The sequence below is a fragment of the Equus caballus genome, chromosome X, assembly GCF_041296265.1.
Source record: "Equus caballus isolate H_3958 breed thoroughbred chromosome X, TB-T2T, whole genome shotgun sequence".
In the NCBI taxonomy this organism is placed as follows: domain Eukaryota; kingdom Metazoa; phylum Chordata; class Mammalia; order Perissodactyla; family Equidae; genus Equus; species Equus caballus.
The window spans coordinates 144,160,415-144,171,574 of NC_091715.1; the positions used below are offsets into that span (position 1 = coordinate 144,160,415).

Consider the following 11,160-nt stretch of genomic DNA (forward strand, 5'->3'; position numbering starts at 1 on the left):
TCAGGAGAGTAAGACTTCAAAGCCACAGTAGGTGAGGAATAAGCACCACTCTATCTGCCACCACTGTGACTGCTTCCGAATTCACAACCTGCAGTTTGCGAGCATCTCTCAAGAGGTGGAGCCCCAAATGCAACCCTCCGGGGAGCACTGGTTCACGTCCAACCTGGCAGGGCTGGTGCCTCCCTCTGGCGGTCCCAGCCTTCAATGACGGGTGCTAATGGCTCATCAGCTTTTGCAGTGGCTGTGCCACTAACTCCTACTGAGCTACAATAAGCCACAACCCCAAGTCTTTCCGAGTTCCTGCTGGGCCCTGTCTCCATTGCCCTTTATGAACCTACACGCACATTTACAAATGTATCTGCATTAAACACTCAAGTCTCATTGGAGTCGGCCCTGCCAGGGAAGCCATCTAGACAGCTGTGGATTCTGAGCAGTAACTAGCCTACCTGCTGTTCAATTCCTCCTAGCTTCCATTTCTCCGTGCATCTGCTCACCATGACAACCGCACTCAGCAGAGAAACACTGAGCAGGCTGGGGGTGCAGCATGAACACCTGAGGGCTCTATTTGGATGGAGCTGATCCAGGCAATAGCCACTCAAGGGAGTTAGGACCCCACCTAACCACACTGTGATGCCAGCACCCTGCTCACACTTCAGTACCTGGTCCCTAAGAACTGAACTGGAGACTGGCAAACATTTTGCTGAAAATCCATCTACACTAGACCGATAAAAGGCAGGGCTAAGACTGATAAAATCTGTTCTCCAGTAGATCATCTCCAACGATCCCTCTCTCTTCTCAGAAAGCACACAAGCTATTCTCTCTACAACATGATCTGAGACCAAAGTCAGACCCTCCCATTCTAGTTATTGCCTCACCTACCTTCTTCCTCCTTTGCAAACTGGGATGCTTGCCTGTCTGCAGTCTGCCAGAATCTCTCCTACCCTGCAATTCCTCAAGGACTGGCAATTCCACCTGCAAATGATCTCAAGAGCCTCTGGACATAATTTCATCAAGGGCAAATGGAAGCTAAGTCATTTAGAGCAGCTAGCACTCCAGTATACACTCACTCACCTGGGATTTCAACTCTCTCATCCCAGTGCTTCCTTTACCCTTGACCTCTGCATGCCATTTCGTTCCTTTACACAGAAACATCAAGGAGACTCTCTTCTCCCCAGGCCTTACCACGTTTCATGAGCCAGAGCTCCCTGCAGGCTCTCACCTTCCTAGTACTCTTCTCAAAGCTCTGTGTGCTCTTCTGGGACAGTCCTTAGTTCTCTTTCTGTCCTTCCTGTCTTCCAGATGGAATCACAGCTTGCCTGGGAGTCCCCCCGAGAGCCTCTGTGGTCTCTTTCGACACAGCCGGGTCTCTATCTCCCCACTTCGGCTCACTTGCAGTTGGACTCAGAATTTTGTTTCTGAGACTCAGTCCTCCAGATCTGCTTCCTTTTCAGTCTCAGACCACAAGATGAAACTTCTTTTTCACAGCTTCCCAAAATTCTAAAACTCTAGTGTTATACGTCCAACTCCTCCCAGCCTTCTCACTTCCTGACTCTCAGAAATTTGAAGCCGGCACACTTGCAGACCACTTCTGTGACCAAACAGATCACTTTGAAAGCTGTTTGCCCTGTCCGGCTCCACCCCCGGCACTTTCCAATTCTGACCCAGAGAGGCCAGGCTCACCTGAACGACTGACTCTTTTCCTGAAAAAGTGAAACCCAGACAAATAATCATTCTAATGCCTACTAAAGAAGGATGTCCGGGGGCCGGCCCGGTGGTGCAGCGGTTAAGTTCGCACGTCCCGCTTCTCGGAGGCCCGGGATTCGCAGGTTCAGATCCCAGGTGCAGACATGGCACTGCTTGGCAAAAAGCCATGCTGTGGTAGGCATCCCACATATAAAATAGAGGAAGATGGGCATGGATGTTCGCTCAGGGCCAGTCTTCCTCAGCAAAAAGAGGAAGATTGGCAGTAGTTAGCTCAGGGCTAATCTTCCTCAAAAAAAAGGATGTCCAGGTGACTAGAGGAGAGCGGGCCCAGACCCAGAATCCATACATTCACCCTGCTTCTGAATAACCTCACGGTAAGCCTCTTCCCAATACCTCCGGAAGCCCTCGGCCTGAGCACATCTACTCCCTGCCAGTCAGCAGACCCAAGAAAAGCCAGGCCCCCACGATCAGAACCCCTGTGAGCAGGAGGCAGCGAAAGGCCCCCAGGCTGAAAGAGGTGCTTTATATCAGCCTAGTCTTGCCCAGCTAGCCACCCCCATGGCCCTGATGGAGGCACTCGGTCTTGCCAAAAAAAAAAAAAAAAAAAACACCAGAAATACTTAGGCTGCCATGGAGCACAACATGCTCCTATGACAGGTCTACATCTGGGAAGGCTCTGGAGACAGGGTCAGTCTCAGCCCCTTCATGCCATTTCTGCCCACTCTTTTCAGGTCAGGACCCCATACGTAAAAAGCCCCTATTCAGTTGGTCCTTTTAAGCTGGGCTCCAAAGGGCCTCTCCCAGAGGAGGGAAATGCCTTGTCACTTACTTCACTCTACATACACAGAGCAAGCTGGTAATGCACTTGCCCTAAAAAAGCACGTGGTAAGTCATGGCAGAGCCAGAACTCGGGTCTTCTGACCTTCTGGCCAGTCCTCTCCCACTCTCCATGCTGCCTCTGGAGTCTGGAGGAAAATGAGAGGCCTCTGGGGAAATCGTGTGGCTCCCGTGACAGGGCCTCCGGTTCAAGGTCACAGACTGAGGAGTCAAGGTCACAGGATAGCCCAGGGGTCCCTTCACAGCCCCTCACCCCTCCCCACTCACAAGGACAGCAGCAAGGAAAAGCCAGCAATGTGGAGATTCCTCTGAGCACGGAAAAGCTTCATGTGGAAGTGTTCCATGGCCCCAGGATTGTGCTGGAGGTTCACCTTCTCCGTTACATCATACTTCCAAATCTCGCGTGCAGCATCTGTGGCAGAGATGAGACGAGATACAGAGGTGTTTAGCTCTTTCTCGGAGAAGACTAAGCTGTCCAGGTGACAGGGGGCTTGAGTTGGGCGGCCTCACTTCACTTCCCCTGACTCTGTCTCCCGTTATCCCCCCTTCTACATACACTTCGGGGGATGCCTTCTCAGAAGCTCTGCCCTCAGGCCCACTCTCTCCTCCAGCTTTTCTCACGTCACTCCCTGGCCCCACTCTACAAGAGCAGGCCACAAGCTTGCTTCCCATGTCAAGATGCTAACGGAGTCTGAGGCACTGCTGGCAATGGGGGCAGCTCCTCTTTCTCACAGCACCCCCAACATCTGGTTCTGTTTATCTCAAGTCGGGCAGGTCGCCAGCCACCCCAGTGACAAGCCAGGGTAGTCCTGTTTATAGAAATGCCCACTGAGGAGGCCTGAGCTGCCTAGGCGTCAAGACCCAGAGGATGCCTGCTAAAGATTCAAGGGTTTTTGTTTCTAAGCTTTATAATGAGCTTTGTTAAACCGTTTTATTCTGATTACAAAAGGAATCTGCACTCATCAAAAGCTCAAACATACCAGAAATGTGGAAAGAGCAACAATCTCATAACAGAATCATCCCCAGCAAGGAATGTGATACGTGGCCAACTTATCTAAACCAGTCACTTCCGATCACATTACCCTATGTTATTCTTTGTAATCTACACCTGGATCTGAAATTACCCAAAGTACAGGTTTATTGTCCATCTCCCTCAAATTAGACGACAAACTCCACAAGAACAGAAATCTTGTCTACTATCTCCCCAAGGCCTAGCACAGTTCTGGGCGCAGAGGGGGCATGCAAAGAACTGCTGAAGGGTGAACAGCCTCTGCTCCTGAGAGCCACTGTCAGACATATAGTCCTCCAGTTTAGATACATGTACATTGATATGTTTACCTATAAAGTAGAAATGGAACCACCCCATACCTACTGCTTTTCCTAACTCACCCCCAGACATCTTTTTTTTTTTTTTTTTTTTAAAGATTTTATTTTTTCCTTTTTCTCCCCAAAGCCCCCCGGTACATAGTTGTGTATTCTTCGTTGTGGGTTCCTCTAGTTGTGGCATGTGGGACGCTGCCTCAGCGTGGTCTGACGAGCAGTGCCATGTCCGCGCCCAGGATTCGAACCAACGAAACACTGGGCCGCCTGCAGCGGAGCGCGCGAACTTAACCACTCGGCCACGGGGCCAGCCCCAACCCCCAGACATCTTTTAAGTCAGTACATAAAGATCTACCTAAAGAGGGCTCTTAATAGACCACCATGGGAGAGGCATAAGATATCACTATATGGGTACTGTCTCCTTTTTTTTTTTTTTTTTTAAAGATTTTATTTTTCCTTTTTCTCCCAAAGCACCCTGGTACATAGTTGTGTATTTTTAGTTGTGGGTCCTTCTAGTTGTGGCATGTGGGATGCCGCCTCAGCATGGCTTGATGAGCGGTGCCATGTCTGCACCCAGGATTCAAACTGGCGAAAACCTGGGCTGCCAAAGGGGAGTGCGCGAACTTAACCATTCGGCCACGGGGCCAGCCCCTGTCTTGTTCTTAATTTCTGGTTTCAGACTGTTTGGCTTTTAAGCTGATGTTACATTATAAAAACGTGCCTCCCACTACTGGTGTCTTTGTGTTAAATCTGTATCATGAAGCAAGCACTCTCCAAGACTGTTAGCAGGGATATAAACCAAAACAACAACACACCTATTTGCTATGGACTGCATGTCCCTCTCCCCACTAAATTCCTATGTTGACATTCTAACCTCCAATGGAACGGTGTTAGGAGGTGGGGCCTTCAGGAGGTGATTAGGTGATGAATGCAAGGCCCGCATGAATGGGATCAGCGCCCTTTTAAAGGGGTCCCAGAGAGCTCTCTCACTCCTTCTATCACGTGAGGACACAGCGAGAGGGCAGAAGCAGGAAGAGGGGCCTCACCAGACAGTGAATCTGCTGGCACCTTGATCTTGGACTTCCAGCCTCCAGAACTGTGAGAAACACATGTCTATTGTTTAAGTTGCCCAGTCTACGATATTTTTGTTATAGCAGCCCAAACTAAGACATAAAATTTAAAATGTTCATACCCTTGGATTCATCAGTGCCACCTCTCCAAGTCTATCCTACAGAAATATTTGCATAAATGTGCAATGATGTGAGAATGCCTATAAAGGAACTAAATTACAGTATACCCATATGACAAGACACTACACAATCTGAAAAATAATGAAATTGCTGTAAAAATATGTCTAGGACACAGTAAGTGGAAAAAACAATCCAAAACAGTATGTACTGTGATATGAATCCAATCCAAAACATGTAGTGATGTCAGCATAGAAAAATGCGTGTGGAAATGTACAAGAAAGTATTAAACGATGGCTAGCTGTGGGATATAGGATTATGAAATTAACTTTCTAGGTTAAATCTCTGAATTTTTTAAAATAATGTTATTTTTGTGATTGAAAAAACACATTTTGAGCCAGCTCTGACGGCCTAGTGGTTAAAGTTTGGTGTGCTCCACTTTAGCGGCCCGGGTTCGGTTCCCAGGTACAGAACCATACCACTCGTCTGTCAGTAACCATGCTGTGGGGGTGGCTCACATAGAAGAACTATAAGAACTTACAACTAGAATATACAACTATGAGCTGGGGCTTTGGGGGCGGGGGGAAGATTGGCAACAGATGTTAGGGCAAATCCTTCTCAGAAAAAAAAAAGTTCTAAATTTAAAATACAAAAAAAGAACCCCCATATTTTTCTACACTGTCATCTGCATCCAGGAACCCTACCACCTTAAGGACCAACTTGGTACAGAGCAGACTAGCAGTGGGGGTGTTGGGCCATACTAGCCCAAGTAGCACAGCAGAGTGCTGCCCCCCCATCGCAGACCTCTGGCCCAAGGCAGTTGATCCTAGACCCTTATCGAGCCCACTCCCCGAGTGAGATCTACCCTAGGCCCCTCCCAGTGAAGCCTAGAAGCCAGCCAGCACTGCAGCTCTAGCTGGTTATGTCCATCACCTTGCACTAGTATTTGCTACTAGCTAACACTTATACCTGTAGAACCCTCTGCTGACCTCTCTAGTTTACACTTCTTACTTCTTAGGAAGCAGCCTGTCATCACGGCCAGATGTCTCTCTAGAACTTCCAGGCAGTTCCCTGACGCCAAAAAAGAATGGCACCTTTGCCAACTACTGGGTTCTGCAAAGGGCCTCCTTGGCTCAGTCAGCTGTGCTAGAAAATGGAGACCTCACGGAGTCTGGTTTATAGAGGGGCAAGGCCCTGAGGGAATACCCAGAACACAGTCCTGCTCCACCCTAATTCTCACCCCCACCACACACCCAAAAGCAAAGCACACATGCTCAGTTCCAAAACCCTGCAGCCTGGCTTTTCACGCTCAGGGGATGACACGCATATTCCCTACCCCTCCAGGCCCAGAGGCCGCTCAGGGAGAGAAATCTGATTGGAAAAAAGTGCCTCTTGGGGCCTTGCCAAGTATTTCAAGAACTGCAAGGTCTGTGGGCAGCTGGCACCCACCCTATCCGGCTGGGAATGAGTAGGCCACACCTGGCCTGTTCAGAGGCAGCCCTGTCTGAACATATCTCATCGGGCCCCTAAGATATTAGGAAGGAGAAATGCTGAAATGCCTAAATGCTGCAGCTAGTGGGTAGGGCCATGCACAGTCCCCTGAACTATACATCCCTGGCCTCCCACCCACTGCCACATTTCTGCTGGGGACTCGGGGAGAAAGGAGCCTAAGCAGGCATCACACCTTAGAGACAGAACCACTCTTTGTGGCAGAGCCAAGCCAATGCTTTGGAGTCCAAGCAGAGGGACATATTGACCACTTACTACAGCAAAATACACATTTAACAGCCACACAAGAGCTGTAATGATTCCTCTAGTCTCTCCAAATAATCATGCCACCACCATGTCACAAAATGTCTGCCTTCCATCTTAGCACCACGTGGCCCCAGGCCTCATCCTTTAGCAGTACGTACCCTCGGACCAGTGTGTCTTTCAAGCCCCTGCTGGTGTGCACCTCAATGTGGGGTTTAGAGAACTTCAGAGGTGGAAGGACTCGAAAGACCTGAAGTCTAACCCAGACCCACAGAGGTCTGGGATTTGCCCCCTAGATATGCTGCCAGACCTCTCAGTCCCCCCATCCTACAGGACAGGGCAGCTTCCTTCCCAGCTAGGCTCCCTGTCTACTTGGTCACCATTGCCTATTCATGGCCTAGTTCAGGCATCGAAGGAGACTGATACTTCTGTCTAAGTGACTGGAGAACAGCACTACTTAGACCAAGGTCATCATGGGCCAGTTAGCTTCTCTTGGTTTCAGTTCTAGAATGACCTGAGGAGCCGCCCCAGAGATGTGAGGTGGTCATCAAAGGGTGTACAAAAGGCTGCTGGTCAAAGTGAAGACCCTGCCAGCAGTCAGCAGCACCCTCTCCGTGGATAACAGAAGCCTCTTCCCCAAGAGAAACAGGGGCCACTTAAGTGGCCTGTCTCTGAGAAGCCAAAGCTGTACGTTTCACATGGAACATGGCACAGGGATTTGCGGCAGAAGCCACAGCAAAGTGTCGAGGGCAGGTAGCTGCCCTCAGCCACAGCTCACTCACCAATAAGCAGCAGGACGAGGATGACAATGAGAACCACAAAGAAGGTGTTACCGTAAGTCACTACCAACTCCACCAGGCGGGACTTGAAAATCTTCTGCCATCTGCAAAGACGACAAAAAGGATAGGAGCTGAAGAGAGACAATACACACTTGGGATCCAGGGCCCTGAGGACAGAAATCCAGTTTTGCATCTTCTCCAATGGCAAATATCCCATACAAGCTCAGCCTCAGCTGCTTGCAATTCTCCAATTTACGACATTCGTTCAAGAGTGTTAAAAGAAAAAAAAAGATGCTTGCACTCATGTATATAAATTTCTAGAAAATCAGTCTCTTTTTTTTTAAGTTGTCATATATACAAATTTAGTCTCAACATTTAATAGTATGGAAAATAGAAAAGGGCTCCTATACCCACAATCTCAAAAAAGCTTTCTCAGTAAGAAAGTTACAATATATATAATGGATTAGGGATATCTAGGAACAGCTACAAAAGGCCAGTAGGAAAATCCCAACAAAAACCAAAGTATCAATTTTCAATGGCCCCTTAACACAGAATAAAACATTATAAAAAAGTTAAACCTAATTGCATATTAGAAATACACTTTAGGGGGCAGGCCTGGTGGCACAGCGGTTAAGTGCGCACGTTCTGCTTCTCAGCAGCCCAGGGTTCGCCGGTTCGGATCCCGGGTGCAGACATGGCACCCCATGGCACACCATGCTGTGGTAGGCGTCCCACATATAAAGTAGAGGAAGATGGGCACGGATGTTAGCTCAGGGCCAGCCTCCCTCAGAAAAAAAAGGAGGATTGGCAGTAGTTAGCTCAAGGCTAATCTTCCTCAAAAAAAAAAAATACACTTCTATTCACCCATGGATCCAACAGGCTGCAAAATGGAAAGAAAAAACATTAACCAATTTAAGGAAAAAGCACTTCCCACTAATCTCACATACTATTTTTGAAAGATGACTCATAGAATTCTCACTTCATTTCTCAAAGTAATTAGTAGAAATCCACAGTCCAATGTTGCATTTTAAGAAAAAGGCTTAGTAAACACAATATATCTACAACTTTTATAGCAACTCTTTTATGTTGAAAATTTTCTAGAACACTATACATGAATTAACTTCCGTCAATCTTCCACGTTTCTTAAATTTCCTTCTAGTGGGAGTTTTCCCACAATAAGGATGTGGGCCAATTGAAATATTCCCCGTGCTGTTTCCATTCAAGAGGTTTTTATCAAGTGAGTCCTTTCGCATGTTTGTAAGGACTTGGGATGACAGAAGGTTTTCCCACATTCTTCACATTTCTATGTTTTTTCTCTTATGTGCATTCTCACGTCCTTGAAAGTTTCTTCAAGAAATAAAGGCTTTCCCATATTCCTGACATTCACAGGGTAGAAAATCAGTCTTAAACACAAGTAGTCTTTGGAGACAGAAACAGGAAATTTATTTTCCACTGCATTCCCCTATGGAGTATTCAAAATGTTTGTCACATACACATTATTGCTTTAAATTGCTTTTCCATGTGACCAATCTTGGTGCATGCAGACTTCTACCACCCTGGATTATTATGAAGCCGACCCCAGACCTCCCTTCATCTCCCTCCATAAATACTTCACGAAGTAGCTCTACCAGAAAAGAGCCTTCATAACGATTAACGACACCACAATGCCATCACCAGACCTCGAGAACTTCAATGAGAATCCCTCATTCTCAGAGCCAGAATCCCACAGCCCAATTGTTGCAACCGTTTTTAATAGTTTGCTTGAACAGGAAGTGATAGGGTGATAAGTGTCTTAAATCTCTCTGATTCTGTAAGCCCCTCCCTCCCGTCCTCTTTTGTTTTCTTCCCCAATTTACTTTTTGCAGAAACCAGGTTGTTTGTCCTACAAAGCTTTCCAGATTGCAGCAGTGAGGGGGCCTCTGTCTCTGCATTTCCTCTGAACTGTATGAGGTGTGAACAGATTCAGATGCGGCTTTTGGCAAGAATATTCCCTAAGCAGTGCTATACAATTCCTATTGTATCACATCAGGAATCTGTACTTTTTATTAAAAAACAGCTTTTAAAAATATCTTGTGCAGAAAGGCTTATTTGTAATGTTCTAACCTAAGTCAGAATAATGTGTTCATCATGTTAACTGCAATTAAAATTTTCCAGCTAACTTTTAACGGGTCTTTTGTTCACTGAAAGGGAACATGGCTTCATCCTTCAAGGGCTGAGTAATGCTCATGAGGCTACTACGCAATGCCAGTGAGACTAGTTAGGAGGACAGAAGTCACCAAATCAGCAACAACGTGACCCTGTGGTGAAAGTCTTCTGGAGCCCACAATGCCATCCCCCGAACCCTAGGGACCCAAGGGGCGGCAAGAGGGCATCGTTCCCAGGACCATAACTAGAGACAAGTCTTCTCCTCTTCCCGGCACCCAGAAGGCAGGATGCTCAGGAAAGGAACTCGGCCAGGTGTCACAAAGCCGAACTGTGTAGAAGGTTGGTGATAACCAACCTAACCCCTGCCACCCCCACCTCAGACAAGTTCTACCTGTTTCCAGCCGGCCCCAGTTGCAGGGTCGAGCAACTTTGCACGCAGAAGCCATGGGGCTCCACAACAGTCACCCTCTCAACTCGCTTGCCTGTTTGCTCCACAGGCCATACCTTTTGGGAGAAATGAAGGGAATGCAGAGAAGCAGCACAGCAAAGACCTCTGCATAGAGGAAGGTGGCAACTGCAGTCCACTGCAGACTCATCCTGCTGCTAGCAGCTTTCCAACAGGGAGACGCGAGCTTCTTTCCTGACAGGGCACAGAAGGACAGGAGGAGCTGTGACGGCTGGAGAAGCTGTGACAGCTGGGCCGCCGGCCGCCCTGGGCCCCGGCAGGCTGCGCCGGGCTCTCCAAGGCACGGGCTGCGCCCAGCGGGGCTGCTTCACCAGCAGCGCCGAGGCCCGGACGCGCGGAGCGAGCGGCCGCCTCCCAGCACGCGCCTAGACCCATCCAGAGCCACCCTTCTGGACAATTCCCTTCCCCGGGGAGTCGGGGAGACTGCTCGTGCCTGTGGAACCAGGCAAGCGTTCTCAACGACCACTACACAGGGCGGCAACTCTCGGCAGCCGGCAGGCCCCTCCCGCGCTCCCCGGCCAGGCCGAGCTCTGCGGCGGGGCTCCTGGGCCCCGGGCGGCCGCGCTGCAGGACCGCACTCGCTCCCAACGTCGCCAACGGGGCCGAGACAAAGGCCGTGGCTCCCCAGGGCCGGGGGCCTCGGGGTACCTCAGCGGGCCCACAAGAGCGCCGCCTAGAGGGCGGGAGTCTGCGCCAAGAGCAAACGTAGGCCTCGACTAAGCACCTCACGGCCCCATCCAGAGAAACTTCCAGAAGCAGCTGTCTCCTCAGAAGCCGGAGGAGCCCCTCCCGGCAGTCCCGGTCAGCCGCAGCGCCCACGCGGCTCGAGAGCTCCCCGACGTGGCTCTAGCTCGGCGCGCCCTGCCCCAACCCCACCTCGGAGGCTCCCGCGCGGGAGCCTCGCCCCCGCCCCGCCCCCGCGGCCGCGGCCGGCTCCTGCGCCCCCGGAGCCCGACTCCACCCGCCGCCA

At 49.6% G+C, this 11,160-nt stretch overlaps 1 protein-coding gene across 4 annotated transcripts in view; it reads right to left on the bottom strand.

The window, feature by feature from the left end:
* BCAP31 (B cell receptor associated protein 31) overlaps positions 1–11,160 on the bottom strand; it is a 29,291-nt gene that overhangs the window by 17,678 nt on the left and 453 nt on the right. For 2 of the 4 annotated variants that reach the window (XM_023633930.2, XM_005614625.4), the window contains exons 2-4: positions 10,229–10,364; positions 7,583–7,683; positions 2,809–2,953 (exon numbers count right to left, since the gene is read on the bottom strand). In XM_023633930.2, the coding sequence (XP_023489698.1) occupies positions 2,809–2,953; positions 7,583–7,683; positions 10,229–10,320 (338 nt within the window). In that variant the 5' untranslated portion in view covers positions 10,321–10,364. Of the gene's footprint in view, positions 1–2,808; positions 2,954–7,582; positions 7,684–10,228; positions 10,365–10,623; positions 10,842–10,914; positions 11,118–11,160 lie in introns of those variants that run through there. The other 2 variants (XM_070257620.1, XM_070257621.1) reach the window with 2 other exon arrangements.